General features: G+C 49.0%; 1 protein-coding gene and 1 non-coding gene across 5 annotated transcripts in view; both read left to right on the top strand.

The window, feature by feature from the left end:
* AP2A2 (adaptor related protein complex 2 subunit alpha 2) overlaps positions 1-25934 on the top strand; it is a 96254-nt gene that overhangs the window by 51073 nt on the left and 19247 nt on the right. For 3 of the 4 annotated variants that reach the window (XM_072790475.1, XM_072790474.1, XM_072790477.1), the window contains 7 exons: positions 9440-9582; positions 11405-11598; positions 15516-15645; positions 18527-18628; positions 22509-22617; positions 23782-23932; positions 25500-25662. In XM_072790475.1, coding sequence (XP_072646576.1) covers positions 9440-9582; positions 11405-11598; positions 15516-15645; positions 18527-18628; positions 22509-22617; positions 23782-23932; positions 25500-25662 — 992 coding nt within the window. The remainder of the gene's footprint in view (positions 1-9439; positions 9583-11404; positions 11599-15515; positions 15646-18526; positions 18629-22508; positions 22618-23781; positions 23933-25499; positions 25663-25934) is intronic. The other variant, XM_072790478.1, reaches the window with a different exon arrangement.
* On the top strand, positions 2569-2699 carry LOC140613659 (U6atac minor spliceosomal RNA). Its single transcript, XR_012014561.1, has one exon. It is a non-coding gene; the product is annotated as a U6atac minor spliceosomal RNA (small nuclear RNA).

The raw sequence follows: 25934 nt of genomic DNA, 5'->3' as shown, positions 1-25934 counted from the left end.
CTGTACTACCTTGTCACCTTCCTTACCCTTCTCTATGTCTTTTCTCAACTGTGAAGTGGGATGTTGATGATCATCTCAGGCTGGGTTTTCTATGAAGCCGACTTTGAGATGGGCATGGAGGCCAGAGGAGTTGTGAAGGCAGAGGAGGTGCTGCAGGGAAATGCTGGTCTGCTCAGATTGCCACTGGCCCATTAGGGAGCTTTGGGGTGAAGATTGCCTATTAGAGATGTCTGGCATTGGTGGGAATGGCTGGGCCCTTGTATCACCCCCTTGCTCAGCTGTGGCTTGAAGCCAAGGAAGGCAGTCCCTGACAGAGCTACCCTGTCAGCCAACCACACTCTCGACAGTTCCAATCCTTAAGGGAGCATCCATGTCTGCTGCACTAATTATATCTTTGTATGGGAATATATAAAAATTGCTTCATAGAAAGTGACTGCTGAATAAGCATAAATCGTATTGTTATTAAAAAACAGTTCATGGCCCATTGGATAGTAAATCTTCAGACTGTCTATAGAAGTGTTTTTGGGCAAACAAGACTTCTGTTATTTCTTCTGTCTTCATGCCTGCCTATGCTGAGCTGTCCTAGATAGGGAAAGAGGTTCCTTCTTATCTCTTAACCAGTTGGCATTGAGTATGTGTATGCTCTGACTAGTAACAGATAAGAGAAAACCTACCCTTTGTCCTCAGAAATGTGCCCCGGGGGCTTGTGCTTCCAGTTATGGCAGATTACATAATTTAGGTCTGTGCTATCCAGGAGAAATAGAATGCAAGTCACTAATGCAGACACACACATAATTCTAAATTTCCTAGGAGCCACATTAAAAAAAAAATAGAAAAAAAAAAGTAGAAAGAAGCAGATGAAACTAATTTTAGGGGTGCCTGGCTGGCTCAGTCAGAAGAGTGTGTGACTCTTGATCTTGGGGTTGTGAGTTTGAGACCCATGTTGGGTGTAGAGATTACTAAAAAATACAAAAAAAACTTTAAAAAAACTGATTTTTAATGTATTTTATTTAATCTCTTATGTCTAAAATATTATCATTGCAACATGTAGTCAATAGAAAAAGTTCTCTCTTTCCATACAGAGATATCTTCCATCTTTTTCATGCCAAGTCTTTGAAATCTGGTATGTATTGTACATTTAGGGCACACTCAGTTCAGACTAGCTAGGCTTCAGGTGCTCAGCAGCCACATGTGGCTACCACTGCCAAGTTGGACAGTGCAGACTTCAGCCACACCTTTTCCTGAAAACAGAAAGAGACACAATGTTAAAAAATCTTGAAAGCCTCATAGAGTGACAAGAAACAAGGAGGATTCCTTGAGAGGCAGGAGGGATGATTACCTGTCAGTGTGGTTTTGCTGTCCAGGGGACATTTGGCCACATCTAGAGTTCTGTCACAACTGGGAGGGGGAGGGGGTGCGCTGCTGCCATCTAGTGGGTGGAGGTCAGGGAGGCTACTAATTATCCTGCCATGCATGGGATAGCCTGCCCCTGCCCAAGAATGACCTGGCCTAAGATGTCAAAGTGCTGAAGTTGAGCAACCCTGATCTAAGAGAAAGATCAAAGCCCAGAGCCCGCCAGAGTAGAGATGTCTTCTACTTTACACTGAGACTTTCAGAGGCAATGCTCTAGGGCAACAGTGGACTGGAAGTGATTCAGCCCTGTGACAGATGTACAGTGGGGCTTTGGACACCTGGGTGCCCCACAGAACCTGAGACCCTCAGACTTTACACTGGCTTAAAGGAAGGAAATGACCCTCTGGAGGATGGTATTATCATTGTAGGTGCACATGATTCCTAGAAGAATTGATTTCTCACATACAACGTCAAGCATACAGTTACAGATGACCAGGCACAATCAGGACAGCATGAGCAACAATCAGCAGAGATGGCAGAGACAGAATTATTTTAAACCTCCGATACCAAATTCAGATCATAGTAAAAAAGTAGGTCTACCATTTTTTTTTAAAGATTTTATTTATTCATGAGACACACACACACACAGGGGCAGAAACACAGGCAGAGGGAGAAGCAGGCTTTAGTTTCATAGTAAAGATTGAAACACAGAAAGTGATTTATTTGCTCTGGCCTGGTTTGGAAGCAATTTGGGATTTCAACAGGTGGAGTAGTTGAAATGGAGGAGGATAGGAATTCCAGAGGTAAGAGGACGGGGGTGTGTTCAGGCAGCAGGATATAAGCATGAGTGTGATGTAAGGTTCATATGGGGAGCTGGTGGAAAATAAATCTAGAATCAAACTTTGTGGTCACGTTGTATACGGCTTTGGATATCTGCGGCCGAGGTTTGCCCCTTGAAGCAGTTGGTAAAGGGAAACTATGGGAGATGACTGCCTTTTTTTTTTTTTTTAAACTGGATAGATATCACTTCTGATTCCCTGGGAGGCATCCCTAGCCCTGGGACTTGTGCAAGATCTCCCCAATGTCTAAGGAGATTTGAAAGACAAATCTCCTGTGAGAGACAGAGGGGTGTGGTGGAAGACTCTGAAAGGTGTAACTGGCATCCCAGAAGGAAAGGAGGGAGGATATGACAGCTTTTAGATCACATGAGATCATGTGTACAGGAGGAGAGAAGGTCAGTGTTCCCCTTGACAAGGATGGAAGAGGCCCTTGGACCTGACAGCATGCACACCAGTAAGGGATTAAGGAATTGCCACCTCCTTCGTAGCATCTAACCTTTTTCTTTTTTTTTCTAAATCCTTTGAAATCGAATTCCTAGTTTGACCTTTCTAGATTTTATATATTGAGACTTTGTTTTTCTGACTTCAATAAATTGTTAAATATCTTCAAAATTGTAATTAATTTGTGTATCTTTAAAAAAAAAAAAAAAGAATGCATGAAACTTACCAAAATGCAGGCTCAGCACACAGCTTAAGTGAGTGAAACGTGCGTGTAGACACGTTACCGTGGAATGCGGGAATCCAGAGACAGAGGGCCCTGAGAGTAGCCAGGTGGGGGGATGTGCCATGCTGACAGCTGGCTGCGCACACAGCAGAGTGCCAGACTTGTGATGTGCTGGAGAACAACCAGCTGGAGACTGTAGCCAGCAAGAGTGTCTTTAAGAATAAAGCTAAAATGCAACTTTTTCAGACAAAAATGGAGAGTTTCCCATGAGGAAAAGGAAATTCTAAAGGCTGTACTTCGGGCCAGAAACAAATAATCCCAGAGGAGAGGTCAGAATGTGGCAGAAAAGAGATAGAGTGGGGACGCCTGGGTGGCTCAGCGGTTGAGCATCTGCCTTCGGCCCAGGGCATGATCATAGAGTCCTGGGATCGAGTCCCACATCGGGCTCCCTGCATGGAGCCTGCTTCTCTCTCTGCCTATGTCTCTGCCTCTCTCTCTCTGTCTCTGTCTCGTGTGAATAAATAAATAAAATGTTAAAAAAAAGAAAAGAGAAGGAGTGGCAGATACATAGAGAAATGTACATGATTGTTGTGCACAAAAATGTATTGTGGAGTTGCAAATACACATTGAAGTAAAATTGACGATAAACAGATGAAAAGTGATAAAACATGACAATCCCAGGAACACGAGAAAGTTGCATCTATAATCCCAAACCTTGCCATTGAGAGAGCTAGAGCCGATGCCTTTACTGGTGGGTGAGTTCTTTCATTGAGAGAGGGTCCTGTGGCCTGTGGGATGTAGACGGTGTCTGCGCCACCTTCAAACCTAAGCTCGTTTCCACTCACCTCTTCGAGGTCTTCCCATCGTCTCCATGAGAAGAACATGCTTCAGGTGCTGCTGTGCTAAGAGAAGGAGAGGCACCCTGCTCAGACCTAGATTCTGCTTGTGGCTGGAGGCCACCTCTGCCAAGACTCATTAGCAAGATGTCAGTGCTTGTCATGTAAGCCACTGAGTCTTGGGGTGGAATGAGGTAGTTATTATGACATTAATCAGCACACTGTGTCTTGAAACCATTGGAAAACAGCTGCTGTGTTAGAGTTTACAGACATGATGATTGCTTATCGCTGTCTGCAGGAGTTTACCACAGTATATGCTAACTTGAATGACCATGGTGTGTCCACTAAGTTCTAGGGGTGCACAGGTGAATAAAGAAATTTCCATGAAGAATTTAGGTTATTGTAGGTGTAGAGAGACTTAAATAAACCACAGCTTTTGATGGAGGAAGTGTGAAAGCTCACTGGGAGGGGTGTGTCACACTGGCTCACAACAGGGCCGACTGCACCAGTGCCCAGTGCTTTGCCAGTGTTCTGTCATCTTTTGTACTTTTCTTCTTGATGTATTTGATGATAATGTTTTAAAAATTGGCTTTATGTGATATTTATTCACAATAAAATTTACTCATCTTAAGTGTGCACTTTGAATTTTGGAAGACGTATGTATTTTGGCAGCCACCAACACGAATCAAACGACATTTCCCGCACCTTGAATGTTCTCGTGTCCCTTCGCTCTCAGCCACCTTCCTTAGTCCTCAGCAGCCATAGGCCCACTTTCTGTCACCATGGCTTTGCTGTATCTGGAAAAGTCATGTGAAAGGAAGTGTACGGTGTGAGGTCTCTCACAGCTGCTGTCTTCACCTGAGCGCAGTGCAGCCCCGGTGCGCTCACGCTGCCTCTGCAGTGCATCAGGATGTACTTCTTGCATAGCATGTGGGCTTGCCCAGGGGTGGACATTCAGCTGGTGCCCAGTGCCTATGAGAGGCAGAGCTGTGGTGAGCACTCCCTGGGCACACACTACCTGGGCACGTGGAAGGTGTAGGTCTCATGCTGTGAGAAGCCACCACACCATTCTCCAGAGTGGCTATGTGTGTTGTGCTCTGGTGTGCCGTGTGTGAACAGTCTTGGTTCTTCCACATTCTCGCTGTACCTGGTATGGTTGTCTCAGAAGGCTTAGTTATTGTGGTCAGGGTGTGGTGGTACCTTGTTGTGGATTTAATTTGCATCTCCCCCCTTTTTTTTAAAGCAACTAAAATCGATAAGCATCAGAGAGAGTGAAAGAAATGCCTCGGGTCTCTGGGGATCTGGAGAGGAAGAGTGGATTTTCTGGTGTGAGCATTTCTAAGACAGTTCACAGAGGAGGTGGACAGAATGGCATGGGGGGCAAGGGAAGTATGTCATCACGGTGCAAAGCAAGGAAGTTCTGTGTCCATCCTTGGTATTATATCCTTTTTACCTCTTTGAACATAAGAAAATACCTGTTGAGCACCAATCTCTGTGAGAGAAAGGGTGGACAAAGATCATAGCTTGAAAACTGTCCAGAAGAATCTGGTTACTGGGGACTCCGTGCATTGCCTTAGTGACAGAAGGTTCTGCCTGTAGCCGTGCCAGTTCTTGCTGGCATCCTACTTGTCAGGTGAGAACATCTTTCTGGGCAAGATCAGTCGGCCCCTGGTGGCCGTGTTCAGACATCACAATGGGTAAGGAGACCGTTCCCTACTTTATGTGATGGCCCCCAGGCCAGGTCTGTGTTTAGCAAAAGGGTCCTATTCTTAAGGCACAAATAACAGATTTATGTCAGGCTGAGGTCGTAGGTAAAGCTTTCTGACATTGGGCTGGCTGCATCTCCCCTGTCCCTGAAGAGTGGTTATCTTGGACAAATTTTCACCATTGTCATTGTTGAAAGAGACGGGATGGGCCTTCAGAAGCATGAGTGACTGAGTGGGTGTTATCAGATAATTGGTGCTGGGATGTGGCAGGAGGGTCAGGTGCCGGGGAGCAGCCTTGTGGTTCTGCAGGACTGCCCTGACTGTGACCCAGATGGTGGGCACACCGGGGTGCCTGCCTGTTTTCCCTCCAGCCGCAGCACTGGTGAAAGAGGGAGCTTGTGTGTCTGTGTGCCTGGATGCAGTGGTCACTAACTCACTTTCCAGTCTTTTAGCTTAATATCTTGTTATGGAAATACCAGGTTTTAGTTTTTCTGATCAGAAGCTTTTTTTCCCATGGTTCATGTTTTGAAATCAGCATGCTTCTAAAGAGTCAGTGATAAACGGTTCTTATCAACTTCTGTTGCACTCTCCCTTTGTCTCGGGCGCTGCTAAGTCCCCTGTGTGGTGTCCTGCTTAATTGCCATATTGGCCCACTGAGGAGGGGGCTCTAGAGAAGATGGAGGTCCCAGGGGTGCAGACTGGATCCTGATCTTCAGTCAGGATGTGGTGCAGTGATGGCCTGCTTTCCTGCCTCCTCTCTTCTCTGATCTTCTCAGCAAGTGAGGACATGAGCCATCCCCTTTCAGGCAGGAGAGGTACAATTTCACAGTTCAGAATTATTGAAATAAAAACACAGTTCTAGCCCACGATGAAACCAACATTTTTTTTTTTTAAGATTTATTTATTTATTCATGAGAGACACAGACTGAGAGAGAGGCAGAGATACAGGCAGAGAGAGAAGCAGGCTTCATGCAGGGAGCCCGATGCAGGACTCAATCCTGGATTCTGGGATCATGACCTGAGCTGGAGGCAGGCGTCCCTGAAACCAACATTTTGAGGACCATCTTAGTCCGGTCTGGTTGGGAGAGTGGAACCATGGTGGGTTAGAGGAACGATCACTGTGGGGAATTCCTGAGCTCTGTTCAGTGTGACTGCAAGGCCTGAGGAGGTAGTGTAGCCCCTTGGGCTGAAAGAGAGACCCCAGGAGGACAGGTTGGGAGGCCCCCTCCTTGGAGCGAGGGGCTAGCTCAGCTCCCAGGGGAGCAGAGAAGTCAGCTGGTTTGGCCAGGCCAGGGTGCAGGCTCCTGGGAGCACGGAGAGTGGTGACTCTCCTTGTGCAGGCTGTAGAGAGAATGTGTATACTGGTGTGGACACTGAGGTCACACTGAGAGGGCTGCATACAGCTTGTGGGCAGGGTAGGGCCAAGAGGTCATTGTGAGTCCTCAGAGCTCCTCCTGTTCTCATCTCAAACTGCGGCAGGGTCCCATCTGCAGACATGTCCCTCGGATGGCCCTCTACCATCAGGATGCCAAGCTCCTCACACACACGGAGGGGTTTCTGACATACTATGTGCCTGGGTTTGAGTCCTGAGGGGCTGCATGAATGCTGATGGAGCTGGTAAGTACGGAAGCATCTGGGCTGTGGAGTGGGCAAAGCTCTTTGTTTTCAACGCCTCTCACTGAGACTAAAGTGCAGGTGCCTTCACTTGGAGCACTTGGCATCTCCCTCCTTGCCTGTGACACTTGAGGCACAGGGTGCTATATGTCACTCTCGAGCCCAGAGGTGACCTGGTCCCTTGTAGCTGGCTCCTGGTAGGAAGGCTACTGGGTTGAAACTTGCCAGAGAAAGCACTGGAGTCACTGTGAACCTTGTAGCCAGAGCTTCCCAGACCCTATGAAGCTCTGCAGGAACCCCTCCAGCCAGACTCCAGCATGAGTCTTGGAAGTGACAGTACTTCCCATGGTGGCCAGGCTTGGGGAAGCCTGCCCATCGGCACAGTTCTCCATGGCAGGCCCCAGGGTTAGGGTGATCAGTAGAAAGGGAAAGCTTCCCTATGGGTCACTCTTGAGTAGGTGAGTAGCCCCTAAAAGGAGGTGGGGCTGCACGAGGGTGGGCAACTGGGAGAGGTGTGGAGGCAGAGCATGGGCCCCATGTTCTTGGGGCTGTCATTTCTTTACCGATTGCACTGAGTTATGGCACAAATAGGCAGATCTCCCTGCTGGTGCTCTTTGGGGGTGCAGGTTCCCTTTGCCACCTTCTCACTGGAGATGTAGCTTGTTTGGGTACTCTGGCTTCTGGTGGGGTGGCTGTTGACTTCCCTCTGGGCTGGGACTCAGGTTGGTCTGCAGCCCTCTGCAGTATCTTGTGAGTCTCGCAAACTGCATTCTGGGTATTAACATTCCCCGTCTGTCACAGCGGCCTCGGGGCTGAGAGATGCCTGAGTGTTCTTGCCTGAGTGTTGACCCTTCCTTTCTTGTGGGCTCAGCCTCAAAGTCCCAGCATCAGAGAACGCTGGAGGAAGGACCCGGTGTCCCCGGTCCTGCAGGAACAGAAAGCAGTCAAGGTGCTTTAGGGAAGGAGCCCCCCCCCCCCCCCCCCCCCGCCAGTACTTCCATGGCTGTCTCCATTGAGCTCAGTTTGACTAAGCCTGACACTGCTGTGTTTTCCTTTAAGATGTGCTCTCAGTAGCAGGGATCAGTCTCCAGGAGGTGAGAGGAGATAGGGTCGTACTTTGGGCTTGGTTGTCAAAGGAGGCTTTCAGAAGGTGATGGAATCCAGGCTGGTTCTTGAAAGATGACTGGGTGGGGAGGAGATGGGAGACTGCTACAGTTTGCCTTGAGCTGCATGCCCTGCACTTTCAGATGCTCTCCCACAGCACATGGGGATGTGTCCTAGCCAGGAAGTGACAGAGCTGGGCTCCCCAGGTGCATGGAGTGGGTGAGTGAGTAGAGGATGGTGGTGGGGGAACCAGGCTTTGGCCCCTTTATTTTTAGTCATTATGTTTTTTGGTGAAAAGGAAGATTTCTCAGAACTTGTCAAGGTGAGGTGACCAGCTGGTTGGCTGACACTGGATTGTCATCCTGGGAATCACCCTTTGGGGTCAGCCACTGCTCGTCCACAGAGCACAGGTCTCCTGACCTTTCCCCAGGGATGACCATTTCTGTCCTTGTCTTCCCATCTCTCCCAAGTCCCGTCCGGCCCACTCGTGTCCCATGTGGGTCCTTCGTAATATGGCAACAGTGTCATTGGGAGACCCAGCTCAGTGAGATGACCACTCCTCTGGTTGTGACCTCTGCAGCTAATGGTTGAGTCTAAGGAACACTGTATACTTGTCAGGCGAAATAAAGACTTCTGATACCTAAAATGGCAGAATGTAGCATTTTACATTCTTCCAGTGATGTGTCTTGAACCTACCTTGTTATGATCTCTAGTGAGGGGCTCAGTTGTGCTGTGATGAGGATGAAGACATGGGTCTCTCTGGTCCTTTTTTTTTTTTTTTTTTTAAAGATTTTATTTATTTTAGAGAAAGAGAGAGCATGGGTGCTGGGGGGAGGAGCAAAGGGAGAGGGACAAGCAGACTCCATGCTGAGCACAGAGCCCCGACATAGGACTTGATCCCAGGACCTTGAGATCACATCCCCCTGAGATCACGACCTGAGCTGAAACCAACAGTGAGACGCTCAACCGAGTCCCCCAGGTGCCACTCCTCTGGTCTTCTTGTGTGTGATTTCCATGGGTGGGTGATTTGTCCTAAAACTGAAGTGAAAAGGGGATCATCTAGTAAATTGGGGCTGGCTCCAGGGGCCCTGGCGGGGCTATGGTAGGTCTGAGGGAGGCCCTTGGGGCCTGGCGTGCCTGGGCTGCCCTGGGAGGGCAGAACTCTTGCTTCTAGGGATTCTGGCTTCTATTTTTTAAGGGAGGCCAAACCTTTGGATTCTGATGTGTACCGCCTGGTCTAGAAATGTCATTTGCACTCAGCATAGCTGTGCCATGTGTCTGAAGGCTTCTCTGCTCTCCCCGCCTCCCCCACCTCTTCTCCAGGTGACAAGGCTCTTGATGGCTATAGTAAAAAAAAGTACGTCTGCAAGTTGCTCTTCATCTTCCTCCTGGGTCATGACATTGACTTTGGGCACATGGAGGCCGTGAACCTGCTGAGCTCCAACAGATACACGGAGAAGCAGATCGTGAGTGTTGTGAGGGGGTGGAGGGCTCAGGGGGGGCCTCCCCCTCCTCCAGGATGCAGCCCTGCCCATGGAAGGACTGATAAGGCTCCTCTGATAAGGTGGCTATTTCTTTCCTTGTCCTTCTTGTACACCTTCCCTGCTGCCTGAGAATTTGCTGTGGGTCCAGCTGGATGCCCACGAGACCCAGGTTGGATGTGATGGGTGTCTTGGGCCTGCCTGTTTCCTTCCCCGCAATGCCTGGTTCACCTGGTGGCTTCTTGTACGATTTTCTGTTTGTTTGTTTGTTTCTTTCTTTCTTTTTTCTTTTTTTAAAGATTTTGTTTATTCATGAGAGATACAGAGAGAGAGAGGCAGACAAAGGCAGAAGGAGAAGCAGGTTCCCTGTGGGGAGCCCGATGTGGGACTTGATCCCAGGACCCTGGGACTACGACCTGAGGTGAAGGCAGACGCTCAACCACTGAGCCATTCAGGACCCCCCTGACTTTCTGTTTCTGACAAGGGCACCACAGCCACCTGGTTTAAGAGATGGAGCCACAGATGGGTGTGCCCTTGCCTTCCTAGATGGTACTGGTGCCTGGGTACCTGAAACCCTCTCAAGCTTTGTAACTCTAGTCCTATGGCCTCTGGGAGGAATGATACTTTTATGTTTTCTGCAGTGTTTCCTCTGTCCAAAAATTTAACTTACAAGTAAAAGGAATACTCTATATCCCCGAGGAATTTTGTAAAGTATTGGTATTTACCCATTAGAATTTGAATGTCTGCCATGGCCCGAGCAGTATGCTGGGTGCGCTGGGGACACCGTGACCAGAAGCAGACGTGGCCCCTGCTCTTTTCTGATGGGGAGATGGCATCCTCCAGCCCATGGATAGAGAATTATAGCTGCAGCCAGTGCCCAGGGAAGGAGGCCCTTGGTGCTCTCTGGGGCCTGAGTGGGCACAGGAGGAGGAGGAGTTAACCTTGTCTGCAGAGGCAGACAGAGCAGGTAACACCCAGCCAGGGGCATGTGCATGGAGTGCAGAGCTGAAGAGGGGATAGCAGTGACTGGAACGGATGTGAAGATGTGGGTAGACATACAATAGGAAGCTGTGTAGGAGTTACACCTGTGTGGTCAGGGATGAGATGAGTCCAGGAAGGCCAGGGTGTAGACAGGGGGTGACTCAGGGCGGGAGTTTGGCCAGTGGTGAGGGGAAGCTAAGGAAAATAGAAAGAGGGTAAAGTCACAGTCAGCAGGGTTTCTGGAACTTGCTGTAGGTTTTTTTTTTTTTTTTTTTTTTTTAAGATTTTTTTAAATTTATTCATGAGAGAAACAGAGAAAGGCAGAGACATAGGCAGAGGGAGAAGCAGGCTTACAGGGAGCCCGATGTGGGACTCAATCCCAGGACCACAGGATCACACCCTGGGCTGAAGGCAGACGCTCAACCACTTAGCCACCCAGGCATCCGATCACTGTAGTTTCTTAGGGCCTTCCAGTCAGGGTCCTTTCTACCCCATTTGGGGCAGTGGTGAGTCCAGGTTGCTCAGACACACTGCCATGGATAGGTGAATGGGACAAGTGCTGGGGGTGGGGACCATGGGGACACCTGGCTAAGTGCTTCTTAGGTGTGTCCCACACGGTTGTCTCCTGGCAGAGCTGGAAGCAGACACTTTGCTTCTTTAACAGAACTGGTGTTTTCATCAGTGTTTGAGGAACCCTCTGACATGATTCCTCCTGCAGAATACAGGGCAGACTGGAGGCCTTGGGAGGCTGATTAAAGGCTGGATGTGTGTGCATGGTTGTCCCTCATTGTCATGAGCTCTCTGTCCTCTTGTCTCTGGAACCCAGGGCTACCTCTTCATCTCTGTGCTGGTGAACTCCAACAGTGAGCTCATCCGGCTCATCAACAATGCCATCAAGAATGACCTGGCCAGTCGGAACCCCACCTTCATGGGCCTGGCCCTGCACTGCATCGCCAACGTGGGCAGCCGAGAGATGGCCGAGGCCTTCGCTGGGGAGATTCCAAAAATCCTTGTAGCTGGGTATGTTTTTCCTGTGAAGTAAGTCAGACATGTACCTACTTAAAGAATTTATAGGATGAGTTAATCTGCTTGTCTTAGATAGTGGGAGAATTGTATGTCTAGGTACCTGGTGACATCTGCTCATACCTTTGCTCCCCCAGTACCACTGGGTTTTAAAGTAGATGAAAGAGGGCAGCCCTGGTGGCTCAGCAGTTTAGTGCCGCCTTCAGCCCAGGGCGTGATCCTAGAGACCCGGGATTGAGTGCCGCGTTGGGCTCCCTGCATGGACCCTGCTTCTCCCTCTGCCTGTGTCTCTGCCTCTCTCTGTGACTGTCATGAATAAATAAATAAAATCTTTATTGTTTTATTTTTATTTTTTTGTAAATTATGTATTTATTTATTCATGAGAGACACAGAGTGAGAGAGAGGGAGGCAGAGACACAGGCAGAGGGAGAAGCAGGCTCCATGCAGGGAGTCCGACGTGGGACTCGATCTTGGGTCTTCAGGATCACGCCCTGGGCCGAAGGTGGTGCTAAACCGCTGAGCCAATGGGGCTGCCCAATAAATAAAAATCTTTAAAAAAAAAACAAAAAAGGTAGATGGAAGAAGAATCCTGGGAGCCTGGGTGGCTCAGTGGTTGAGCATCTACCTTTGGCTCAGGGCATGATCCTGGGGTCCTGAGATCAAGTCCCACATCGGGCTCCCCGCAGGGAGCCTGCTTATCCCTCTGCCTCTCTGTCTGTGTCTCTCATGAATAAATAAATAAGATCTTTTAAAAAAAGAAAAAAATAGAGGAATCCTGCCAACTACAACCAACTACAACCTTCAACCATTGAAGAAGGGAATGCAGTTATCCTATGGTGTAGCACAGGGTCCTTTCCTGCCCTTTCTCAAGAGCATTACCAAAGAAAAGGCCAAACACCCAAATCCTGAGAATTCTTAGAAACTAACCCCCTTTAATTTGGAGAGAGGCCACACGAGAGAGCAGGCAGCTCTGGACGAGTTTGAAACCGTGCTGGGCTGTCCAGTGCCATGGGTCATGGCAGAGGCAGGGCCCTGCTTCATATTCCAGGTCTCTGCTGAGTTGGGAAACTAACTGAGGGCTCACACCCTGGTGACATGTCTGGCCCAACAAGTGCCCCAGTCCTGGGCACTTCATCAGGACTTGGGGGACCACCTCCTCCAGGATGACTGGCAGTGAGCATACTGAGGCCACAGCGCTCTGGGCGAGGACCCTGGGAATGCTACTCCACATCCTGCACGCCTGGCTCCTGCTGTGCCCTGGGGGTGAGCCCTGGGCTAGAGGAGTGACGAGAAGGGCTGTGGCCACACAAGCCCTGGAGGAGTGTCCAAAGTGTGTGGCACCAGAGGTGGACAGAGAGACCAGGCTGGAGACGAGGCCCCAGAGGACTGTGAGTGGGGAAGGCTCACAGAGGATGTGCCAGCAGTCAGTCACACCCTAGAAGGGGCTGCAGAGCCGAGGAACCAAGTTGGGGGGCTGAGATGACACCATTCCGTGTCTGCCGCGGAGGGCTGCAGGGCATGATGGACACCCTGAGAGCAGAGGTACCAAGACAGAAGAGGCCTTGGGTCCATCTGAAAGAGCTGGGGACGGTGTGGACTTAGGGCTTCACGTTTTTTCTTCCTTACCCGTTAGGGCTGCTCCAGGCCTGGCAAGGCCTTCCTTGGTCCTCTTTGCTCCCTCTGGCCTCTGTCTGGCATCTTTTTTGTTCTGGCACATGCCAGTGAACACATCTGTGTACTGCCTGCCTCCACCCTCAGAAGGCAAGCTCCCTGGGGGCTGAGGTTTTTGTCTGCTATGGCTGTTGCTTTATTTCCTGCATTTTGAACAATACCTGGTATACAGCACATGCTTGGTAAATATTATTGGAAAATTAAATGTAAGACAGAGGTAATCTCTGGCAAGTATTCAGATGATAATTCGAGAACATTTTCCTAGAATAAAGGCTGCACTGCGTTTGCAGATTAAAAGGACACAGAGGGTGCATAACGAAGCCCAGCCTGGATGAACATCAGAGTGGATGGGCGGGGAGAGAGCCCTGCTGCAGGAGGACAACTGAGCCATGTCTGCGAGTTACAAGGCCTGGGGCGCCAACAGTGGGGGAGGCCTTGCCCAGCTAAGTGTCTGTCAGAATCAAGGTCACAGATACCAGGTCCGGGCTACCCACAAGCCATACTTGAAAACCATTTTCAGCACTTGAAAATGCAGTTAAGCCATTGACAGCTCACGGAGATGGCCAGAGATAGACTGAGGAGCTGCAAGGGAGAGTGTGTAGTGACTTGGTTTCAACAAAGTCAAATCCCTGCACCAGAATTGGCTCCTCAGTTATTATTATTATTTTTAATGATTTATTTATTCATGAGAGACAGAGAGAGAGAGAGAGAGAGAGAGGCAGAGACACAGGCAGAGGGAGAAGCAGGCTCTTCACAGGAGCCTGATGCAAGACTCCATCCTGGATCCTGAGATCATGACCTGAGCCGAAGGCAGCTGCCCAGCCGCTGAGCCACCCAGGCGTCTCAGTAGGGTGTCTGTTATGCTGAGGTTCATTCTGCACTCAGAAAGAGAAGCTGTGCAGGTATTGAGCCCTGGGCCTGAGACAGAATGGAAACAAGGTGGCAGCATTCTCCCTGGCCTCCCGGGGATGCTGGATGTTGTACTTCCCTCCTCTGGAGTGTTCTTCTAGGGTGGGCGTCGGAGCTGCGTGGGAAGGGCAGGATGGGAAGGCCCTCCTGTGCTAGTTGGGATGCACTGTTGCAAGCATAGAGACACACTGGCTCCTTGGTACTAGTGCAGTTCTGCCACGAGGCCTGCAGGGCGCACTGCCTTGTTCCTTGCTGCTCCTTGTGAGGAAGTTGTGGGACCAGAGAGAGGGGCAGGTAGCTCCTGCTTCCCAGGTAGTATAGCATCTGACAGAACTTTTTACTAAGGTAATTTCCGTTTGGAGTAGAATGGGTAGCAGTTTGGAGGTTTCTCGGGTTGGATTCATTTAGGAACCAGAAGTGTACCAGGGAGGTGAATGGTAAAGACAGTGCAAACCCTTCTCTTCCCTCCATGTGGACCGAGAGCCCCCACCATGTGGACCAGTGCTTTGAGAATGCTGACTTGTTCTTCTCCACAGAGCCTGCCCTGGGTTATTCCTTAGTGGGCCTGTAGCTTCCCTGGTGGCCCAGCAGAGTTTGGCTGGGACTAGGGAGGCTGAGGGGTAGACAGAGTGTTGGGAACATTGTCTGCCCTTAGGCAGCATTAAAACCTGAACCAGAAACCCTCCAAAGCCCCTCTCCTGGGGCATCTACAATTGTTCTGACCTATAGCTTCTCAGTGTTCGCTGTGTCCCTGAGACGCTGGGCTTGTTCTTGGGATGCTGGGCTCCATAGTGCAGGAGCCTGGCTCTTCACAATCAACTGTGCTGAAGGGGCAGGAGGGCACAGAGTGAAGGCAGGGGGCAGGAGAGAGTCACCAGGGGAGTTTGGTGGGAGTGCAAGGCTCTCTAACACTGTTTTGATTGTGTGTTATTAAGTGAATTGTTAAACGAAAATCGCGATCCAGAGGAACATTAGTTGAATATGCTCCATCTTGCATAGCCAAGGTCCTCTTCAGCATTTGGGAAAAACACCAGAATGGACACTTTTGGAGATGAAAGACTTCTTGGCAGGACTCTCTGCTGTTGATTTTCTTTGAGGTGAAGTCAGAGGCAAAGTCATTCGAGCAGACAGCCTTCTGCCACTGTCTGGACACAGCCCACACATGACCTCTTAGAGGAGGTGGGCATGAGCTTGATCACACTCAGAGGTGGAAGCAACCTGGTCTCCAGGTTACCGTGGGTCTTCTCTGTGAGGCTTGGGGCCTTGCTCAGCTTGGTGGGGCCACATGGGGTGCTGAGTGTATTCTTGAGTGACCACCGGTGTCTGTCTTTCAGAGACACCATGGACAGCGTGAAGCAGAGTGCCGCCCTTTGTTTGCTGCGTTTGTATAGAACATCTCCTGATCTCGTCCCCATGGGTGACTGGACATCCCGAGTTGTGCACCTTCTCAACGACCAGCATTTGGTAAATACTTGTGGAGTCGTGGCCTCTCTCACCTCACTGAGTAACTGTTTCTGGAATAGCCACTATGAAAGCAGCTAAGTGTAGTTTCTTTCTTTTTTTTTTTTTTTAGTGTAGTTTCTTATGATGCTGGGGGCAGACTTCCACAGCTCAGTCCACTGAGTGTGTGAGCACTTGTGGGGCCGTGTGGCTAGGGGAGGAGCTCCCCCTTCCCTGGGATTGGACAACACAGACATGGCCTCTGGCCCACCACATAACTGGTCATCAGAGGGCCTCCTGTGTGCTGGGGTTGTGCAGATGAATAAGAGAGAGATCAGTGTCTCCTGGAAGTACCCTGTTTTGGGAGGGCATTCTGTATGGTGTGCCTATCTGGAGTAATGAGGAGGGTGTCAGTGACCCCAACCTAAGCTCTGGCATGCAGTCTTACTAATCTACATGGTCACTGCACAGGCCCGGCCTGACTGTCCTCCCTGTGTTGTAGATAAGGACAGAGAGGTGTAGGGGGGACTTTGTGGTTGTGATGTGACATGGGTTACACTGGAAGGGGCACACAAAGATGTGACACCAGCAGTCAGGTTTAAATAGGAGCTGATGTTGGGTTCAGTGGCTTTGTGCTACATGCATTTTGTTGTATAAATGAGAGGATTGAAATTCAACACAGATTTTTCCTGCTCAGTGGATAGGTATGAGTATGTTAACTGGTTACTACATTTTTTTCCCAGAAAGAAATCTACTTTAAAAATTAAATTAAAAATAGGGGAGCCTGGCTGGCTCAGTCAGTTGAGCATATGACTCTTGATTTTGGCTCAAGTCATGATCTCAGGGTTGTGGGGTCAAGCCCTGCAGTGGGCTCTGCACTCAGTTGGGAGCCTGCTTGAGATTCTCTCACTCTCTCTATGCCCCTCACTCCTTCTCCTCCTCAAAAAAAAAAAAAAAGAAAAAAGAAAAAAGAAAAAGATCATTGCACGCAGATTAGAGGAGAGAGCTGGTGGATGTGTCATGGGCATGCTTGCTTCTGCTGTGGCTGTTCCCACATTGTCATTGCCCATACTTCCTGGGATATTTGTGTCCAAGCAGGGCAGCTCTTCTTCAGAGTGGAGCTAGGTCTGTGCAGCCATGTTGTAGGGAGAGGGAAGGGACTTGGGGGGGGTAGGGTTTGGGACTGCATGCTGGGTCACATGGGTCCTGCTCAGTCTTTTCAAGTTCAGACTCCACTCGTAGAGTCGGGAAGTCATGCTGGAGGCTGTGAGGCTCGAGGCTACAAGTCGCCTTCCAGGCAGACCCTGGGAAGCAGGGGGGCTTTTTCCAGTTTTGCACATATGGAAACTGAGGCTTAGAGGGATTTAGTGTCTTCGAGAAGATCTAGACTTGAGCCAGGAGGTGATGAAGGTTCAGAGCTGGGGCAGCTCAGGAGGCCCGAACCACATGCCCAACAGGTGTTCACACTCAGCAGTTTTCCAGAGTGGTGGCTGTGGGAGTTCATCTCTTTTGACACTATATGATTCCACAGCCCCAGTGTTTTGATGCCCATGACTGGCTCACCAGCTGTATTGCCTGGTATGTGCCTGGCCATGGGCCGCTACAACCCACCTCAACCACAGGAGGGCCAAGCCCATCACTGTCTTTTTTCATCTCTGCTCTTTGCGTGTGTTCTCTGTTCTCTTAGTGGCGGCTGTCCTTTATATGGCTGTGGTTGCTGTGTCATGCACCTCTTGGCTTTGTCATTAAAGGTGGCCTGAGATGTGGCTATCTTTGGTCTCGATGTCAGGAGAGTCCAGGAGGCCGGTTGGATCTGTTTCTTTAGGATAGCTTTCAGGTTGTCAGTAGAAAGCTGAAGGAGGTGCATCGCTGGGGCCGGGGCTCACTGTCCTTGTGCCTTTGTAGCTGCAGAAAATGCTGCCCTTCCCCCACCTGCTCAGGGGTGAGGTGGAGGAAGACCAGAGGGGTTAAATGATGATCCGGGTGGCTTCCTGAGCTTTGTTTGCATCTTCATTGTCAATAAGTATCATTCTTTTGTTTTACTATTTTATATTTATGAGAGAACTTACTTACTTAACCAGTATTTCCCTTCAAGAGACAAGAGTTGGTGGGAGCAGCTCCTAGTTGTCCTGGGCCAGGAGCAGAGATGTCCCTGTGCTGCGTGGGAGATCCTGTGCACTGAGAGAGGATGCTGTGTGGGGTGGGCTCTGTGGGGCCAGGGATGCTTTGGGGACCAGCATGCAGAGATGTGTAACCCAGACTACTTTTCAAGAGGGGGAAGAATGGGCTCTTTCAGCTGCTGTTTTCCACAGTCTTACTTTTGGGTTGTGAAGATTCAAATGAGTCTAAAGGTAACATTGCCTTCCCCGGTCCATTCAGAGTGTGGTTTTTTCCTTTTGTTTTTAAGATTTTATTTTTACATAATCTCTACAACTAACATGGAGCTCAAACTCAACTCTGAGATCAAGAGTTGGGTGCTCTACTGACTGAGGCCAGCTGGGTGCCCCTACACAGAGTGATTTACATTAGGGGCAGCAGTGAGTGCAGCTGACTACAGGGCCAGACAGGGAACCAGATCCAGAATAAGGCAGTCGGGTAGAGGGGCAGGTGGAGATTTGCCTGGGGCTGCTGCCACCCTCCAACAGCCTCCACTGTGGCAGGGGTCTGGGCCCTTGAATTGCCGAATGCCCAGGTTCTCAGAAGCTCCAAGATGAAAACAATGCCTGTGTGCTATCTCAGTTTTTAAAGACATGGTGGGGCAAAGTAGTTTTGAATTTGGCCCAGGGGCTCTAGGTTGTTGCTCTCAGTTTTAAAATTTTATTTGGAAAATGAGTTTACAATGAGAAGACAGCTTCAGGCATGTTGGATGTACTCATAGTATGCATCTGCTGTGTGTTTGTTCCAGGGCGTGGTGACTGCTGCCACTAGTCTCATCACCACCTTGGCACAGAAGAATCCTGAGGAGTTCAAGACCTCTGTCTCTCTGGCCGTCTCCAGATTAAGCAGGGTAAGTTTATTGATGGGGAACGGGTATCAGAGTGTGTTTTGGTCCTAGTTATTTTATTTAACTAAGATATTAGCTTACTATTTAGAACACAAGGTCTTTGGCTCAGTTTGTAAATTGAGGAGTGAGAACTTGCCTTGGTTAGGATGTTGTTGGGTTTTCTTTCAACCTTTTTGTCAGTTGAGAAATGTCCTGTCCATATGGGAAAGTGCCCAGAATAAGGCAGCCCAGCTCACGGTTGTGTTTCCTGAGAGCTGCTCGGCCACCGCGCAGGGTGGGGAACGGGGATACTGGCGGGTGCTCCCCACCACAGGGAGCCCTGTCCTCACTTGGATAGCCTCACTGCTTGCTCTCATTTGCTCTGCTGCCTGAGCACATGTTCTTTAAATCGGGCATCTTGAATTGTTGTCCATAGGGACCCTACGTGTCATCTATTCTTTTGTGTTTGACTCAAAGTGCTCAGTGTTGTGGAGTTGTCATAATTGTTTTGTGTGCCATTCCTTCATTTTTGATGCTGTGTGGAATTTGTATGAATACACCACAATGTACCCCAACGCTGAGGTGATTAGGAGTGACCCAGCTTGGCTATCTCTTGGTTGGTTCATGTGAGTGAATTGCTGGTGGGTGTGTCCCTAGAGGTGGCGTAGCTGGGTCACCTTGAAGGGTGAGCAGGCAGCTGTACCAGCTGGCCTTCCTGCCAGCAGTGTGCGGTTCCCAGTGCCTTGCATCTTGGCTTTTTAGATTTTAACCATCCTGGGGGCATGGTGGTGTCTCATTGTAATTTAAATCTACATTTTTTTGATTATCCTCAAGGTTGAGTGGCTTTGCATGTTTGTTGCTTTTTTTGAATGTCTTTTTTTTTTTAAAGATTTATTTTTTCATGAGAGACACAGAGAGAGAGAGAGAGGCAGAGACATAGGCAGAGGGAGAAGCAGGCTCCATGCAGAGAGCCCGATGAGGGACTCGATCCTGGGGCTGTGGGATCACATCATGCCCTGGGCTGAAGGCAGACGCTCAACCACTGAGCCACCCAGGCATCCCTCTCGTTAAATAGTTTCCTTTTTGTTGGCTTGTAGAAGAAATTCTTTATATTTAAATATGAGCACTTTGTTATGTTAGATTGAACCAAACAAAACTGCCCACATTTAACCATGATTGGTGTTCAAAAATGGCATCTTTGTATGCTTCAGCCTGCTCTGTAACTTGCCGTTTCGCTGCCTTGGTGAAGCCTTCTGTGATCACAGACTCTCAGTTCTAGTGCCCGAACCCTTTCCTTCCTGGTTAGTGCCTTTTGTTCCCTGTCTAGGAAGTCTGCCCCTGTTCTGCAGTTTCACATTTAGGTTGACAGCTACCTTGGGACTGGCTTCTGTGTCTCTCCAGTTGTCCTAGTGCCTCCCTGACACCATCCCGCTGGGCGCCACCTTGGCCAGAAACCAGTGAGCTAGGTCTGCACACCCTGCTGCTGTCTGTTCAGTTTGCACAGAGGCGTGCTGTCTAGTTACTGGAACTGGATGTCCAGTGGAGCACGCCCTCATATCTTGTTCCCCCACCCCCAAAATCCTGTTGGGACTGTAATCTGTAGATCAGTTTTGAAAGAATTAAAATCTTTACAATATTGAGTCTTTAAATCCATGACCATAGTGTCCCTCTCCATTTATTTGGAGAGTCCTTAATTTTTCTTAGTAATGTTTTAGAACTTCTTGAGTAGAGATTACTTTATCTTTTGTTAGATTCATCTTTATACAGCTTATTTTTAAAATGCTATTCATAACAATATCTTTTTTTTAAGATTTTATTTATTTATTTGAGACCTAGAGCATGAGTGGGAGGGAAGGGACAGAGGGAGAAGCAGGCTCCCCACTGAGCGCAGAGATTATGACTTGAGCCGAAGTCAGATGTTTCACTGACTAAGCTGCCCACGTGTCCCCCAACGATGTCTTAAGTGTGTTTTATAACCACCATGTGTTGGTTTGTGCAAGTGATATTTGTACATTGATCTTGGGGTTGGCAACTCTGCCAAGCTCACTAATTTTAGTAATTTCTGTGTAGGTTGCATTAGATCTCCTTTGTACTCCATCATGTCTGTGGATGATGAGTTTTCTTTCCCAGCCTGTATTCGTATGTGTTTCCCACTCCCACACAGACCTGCACTCGGTGTGGCTATGAGAGGATGTTCTTCCTTGCCTCGAGGGGGAGTCTTCAGTGTTTCACATGATGGGCCGTTTTCCTGGCTTTGTGGTTGTTGGTTCTCTGTCACACTAAGGAAATTCCTTTCTATAACTTTGCTAATACTTTTATCATGAATTAACTGGTGAAGCCATATGAAGTTAGAGTTTCTTTGTGTGAGAGTTTCTTCTTTTGGATTCAGCTTATTTAATGAGGTACGGGTCTTTACATTTTCTGTCCTTTCATCAGTTTTGGTTGGATTTTAAATTTTATTTTCATGGAATTTGCTAATTTGAACATTCAAATGTATGGATAGAAAGTCTCTGTACATTGTGGGGTCAAGGGGGTGTGGGCCGTACTCTTGCCCCCTTTTCTTTCCCATGGGCTGCTTGTGCCTTTTCACATCCCTGATAAGCCCATTGAGTGTAATGGCTTCTGACTTGTTGCTGTCTCTGTTGTGGTTTTCCTCCCTGGCTGCTTTCTCTTCCTATCTTTGTTTTAAAGATTTTATTTATTTATTCATGAGAAACACACACAGAGAGAGAGAGAGAGAGAGAGAGGCAAAGACATAGGCAGAGGAAGATGCAGGCTGCCTGTGGGGAGCCCGATGTGGGACTGGATCCCAGGACCATGCCCTGAGCCAAAGGCAGACCTCAACCACTGAGCCACTCAGGTGCCCCTGTTGCTATCTTTGTTTCATTTCCTTTACTTTCTTGGGTTAATTTGCTAGTCCCTTTGTAAATCTTTGAGGTGAATTCTTCATTGCTTTTATTTTTGTATTTGTTTCAAATGTGTGGATTTATAAGTTAAGTTTCTGAGTGTGGCTTTAGTTGTGGGAGACAGCCTGCATTGGCTCCTTGTGTCTTGAGGAGCAGAGTGCTCCCTGTCTTCTGCTCCATGTCATTCAGGCCCTCTGATTGCTTTACTTGTCCTGTCCATGCCTTACAGTGTGGAGCTCGCCTTCCTGCAGGAGGGGCCATGTCCTGGGTCTGGGCTGCTGTCTTGGAGTTGAGGGCAGGGGTCAGGGTGAAACCTTCCTGAATGTGCTTACATATGACCTAAAGTGTCACACCTGTGAACTTTGTAGGATGGCACTCCTCTGACCTCCCTGACGCATGGGGGTAGGGAAGGCACTGGGCTGTATGTTAGTGCAAATGAAATGTCTTAGGGCAGTCATATATTCAGAAGGTGGAGGGAATGTCTGCCCTGCCAAGGACCTCCACGGCCAAGGAGATGGAACCATGAATGAAGGAAACTTGCTCTTTGGCCTTGGTGAGCTCATGGCAGGGGTTGGCACTGGAGGCCTGTGGAGGTACGGGGCTGGGTTCAGAACACCAACTTCTCCCTTCTGAGGGGACCAAAGTTCTCCCTTTTGTATTTTACTCACTTCTTGGTCCACAAAGGAAAGATTGGGTTCCCAGTCTAGGACCATTTGAATTCTGTAGCATTTTCAGGTCAGTGGTATCAGCTGGTTTGTGCTTGCAGAGTGGGGTAGCTGTTACACAGTAAGAGCATGTGGTACCACTCCTGAAAGTGACAGTGGGTGGGACGCTCTCCCTGAGAGCCTGGCATCGTTATGCTCCTTTACTTCTAAAGTGAGAGAAGTGTATTAATATTCTTAGCTCATTGAACAGAACCATTTCTCAGTGTGTGATCTGAGGACCACACTGAGGGCCTGTCTTAGTGACATCTGCCCGCACCCTGTATTGTCTTACAGATTGTGACATCTGCATCCACAGACCTTCAGGATTATACCTACTATTTTGTCCCGGCTCCCTGGCTGTCCGTAAAACTTCTGAGGTTGCTACAGTGCTATCCACCCCCAGGTAACAGCTATGCAGCAAAGACCTCTCGAGTGGGATTTACTTCAGTATCTTAGGGTTATGTCTTTTGTTTATTATTTTTATTAGTCCTTTCCCAGCACTGATTCTTGTTCTGTGGATCCTTGTGATGCTGCCACACATTTTGGCTTTCCTAGAGCAGTGGGTAGAGGACTCAAAATTTTGTTACAATTTGGGATTATTTCTGCTTTTTATATAGTATCAGATCTGTGCAGGGTTTGAAACACACTTTTTCAGTAAAACTTGAAAGGCCTACAAACTTTATGTAAATTTTTAATAATCTGTATAACTTTAATGTATGCATTGGGGATATTTTTCTGTTCATATTTTATGGCGACAATGTTACATTTAACTAGTTCTAGAAATAGAATTTCTTGGCTGAAGAATGTAGATGAAAATTTTTATAGATGCTTCCAATGGCCCTGCTCCTTACTGCATCCCCCTGCTGCCCCTGGTTGCCTGCTCGGCCTGCCTAGCGGCCATCCTGCTGCTTCATTCTGAGATCTGGGGCATCTCCACCTGCCTGTGGGTGTGAGTTTCCTCATCTGACCCTCCTTTTAGACCGTGAACTTCAGTTTTCTCATGGCTGGCCCCTAAACTTTGGGCTTCTAGGTGGCTGGGTCCTGGTGGTACCCCTCCTGTGATCGTCCTCAGAGTTCTGCTTCTCTCTCCAGTGGCTGGATTTGCGACACCCCAGAGGTGCTGGGGGTTTTGGTGGACAGATTGTTTCTGATCCTCTGACATTTTTACTGCTTTCTTATTCTTTTTTTTTGTCTATTATTTTTTTTCTCTGGTTTAGTTAGAACTTTAAACATTTCTTTCTCTTTTTATTGGCTTTAGTAACATTTTCTCTCTATCTATTGAGAATGAAGGTGGAGCAAAAGATCTTTTGCCTCCTGTCTTTCAAACTGTGAGATTTTATTTTCTCTTGATTTGTGTAATCTGTAACGCAGCGAAGGTGTTGTGTATCATATTTGCTTTAAAATGTATGTGTAGGTACCCTGGCTATTAAATCCTCTCATTTTCAGTAGCTCTGCAGTTGGACCAGGAATGTGCACCAGCCATTTCCCCCTGGGTTGTGAGGTGGTGCGGCTGGGAGGGGCTGGTGGGTGTGGGGAACCCTGCCTCACAGTGCTCTGTGTTGCCCAGAAGACCCCGCAGTGCGAGGCCGCCTGACCGAGTGCCTGGAGACGATTCTGAACAAAGCCCAGGAACCACCAAAGTCAAAAAAAGTGCAGCATTCCAACGCTAAGAACGCCGTGCTCTTTGAGGCGATCAGCCTGATCATTCACCACGATAGGTGGGTCAGCAGTGGATGGTGCTCTCCTTCCCTTGACCTTTCCCGTAAGTGGGCTTGACGATACACCCCTCGTAAACACGTATGTGTGCCCTTTCTTGTTGACAGGAGGCCTGTTGGATGACATAGGGTGCTTATCCTTTCCCGACACTGACACGGTGTCTCTGCACTCCTCAGACGGGCCTAGGCCCCTGTGCAGTCCCTTTTCTTCGTGCTCCTCCAGCACTCCCTGATCTCTCTGGCCTCAGACTTCTGCACCATTTTCCTGAGGGCCTCTCCTGCTCCCCTTGGGCACCCCGATCCTGCTTGGCTTCTCCCATAACCTTACAGGAGGGATGGGGGTGTGTGCCTGTTAACTATCCTGCAGCACAAAGCTGCGCTCAGCGTTGGTCTGAGGCCTTTATGGGGAGGGGGTAGAACAGTCATGTGTGTCAGTACAGCACGGGGCGATGGTAGATGTAGAATGGTTTGCTTCCTTGCCTGTCTTCCTCAGCTCTGGTGGTCCTTCCTGCCTGTGGCCTTGTGAATGATGCCTTATTTTAGACTTCCCATTAGCATGGCAGTATGGCTCCTAGGTAGGACTGTGGGGAGATGCCCCTAGGGTCCCGTGACTGCAGACTGCTGCACACCCCCAAGGTGGTGTGGGGCACAGGTGGCCTGGCAGGCCCTCTCCTAGCTGCCTTCCACCTCAGTGTTTCTGGGCAGATGTAGTTTCTTGTGAGAGAATATCCTATGGAGAGTCCTTGGTCAGCAGGGTTGGGAACTGTTAAAAGTTCTGATTTTAGAGGAAGCCCTTTGGTCTTTATTGAAGTTATATATGTGTGTGTGTATAATTTATTTATTTACTTATTTATTTATTTTTTAAAGATTTTATTTATTCATGAGAGATAAAGAGAGAGAGAGAGAGAGAGGCAGAGACACAGGCAGAGGGAGAAGCAGGCTTCATGCAGGGAGCCTGACATGGGACTCGATCCTGGGTCTCTAGGATCATGCCCTGGGCCAAACGCAGTGCTAAACCGCTGAGCCACCCGGGCTGCCCTATTGAAGATATTTAAAGAGCAATGACATCATGAGGACAAAGTCAAGAGTAAACAGCAGTGCAACCAGAACTCCTTGAGGAGGGGTCCTTCAGGACTCGCTGATCTCATGCCTCTGTTCGCTGATCTCGTGCCTCTGTGTCTGTGCATGTGGCTCTCAGGAGTCTTCTCATGTGCAAGGCCTTTGTTCAGCCATTCACCAAGGCTTGCTGCCTCTGGCCAAGGTGCCTCTCTGGCCCCTTGGCGAGAACCCTAAGTGTTCCCTCTGTGAGCTTGGCACAGAGGCTCAGGAAGCTCTCGGTTTGGGATAGTCCCTCTGTGTCACTAGCTCTTTGGAGCTGGTGGAATTCTGCAGATGAGGTGGCAGTGAACAGAGCAAATGTAAAACTAGCCTTCATTGTAGGAGGCCCCAAGGTCTCCCTCAGCAGCGTGCTGGCTTCTAATGCCACCTGCCATGCTGACCTGTGAGTGGTCCTGTCTGTGAGGTGCGTGCTGAGGAACCCCCACCCACTCCCTTTCTCCTTTCTGTGCAGTGAGCCAAACCTGCTCGTCCGCGCCTGTAACCAGCTTGGCCAGTTCCTGCAGCATCGGGAGACCAACCTGCGCTACCTGGCCCTGGAGAGCATGTGCACGCTAGCCAGCTCCGAGTTCTCCCACGAGGCAGTCAAGACACACATCGAGACAGTCATCAATGCTCTGAAGGCAAGTGGTCTGTCCTCTGGGGCTTTCACTGTCTGGATGATTCTTTCTCTGCTTATGAGGTCAGCTTATAGCACGCAGTATGAAATACCATTTTTAAAAAAGATTTTATTATTTATTCATGAGAGACACAGAGAGAGAGAGAGAAGCAGAGACAGGCAGAGGGAGAAGCAGGCTCCATGCAGGGAGCCTGATGTGGGACTCGATCCTGGGACTCCAGGGTCACATCCTGAGCCGAAGGCAGGTGCCCAACTGCTGAGCCACCCAGG

Source organism: Canis lupus, chromosome 21 (genome assembly GCF_048164855.1).
Source record: "Canis lupus baileyi chromosome 21, mCanLup2.hap1, whole genome shotgun sequence".
NCBI classification, from domain to species: Eukaryota; Metazoa; Chordata; class Mammalia; order Carnivora; family Canidae; genus Canis; species Canis lupus.
Note: the sequence above shows the minus strand (reverse complement) of the source record. Positions and strands in the feature narration are given on the sequence as shown.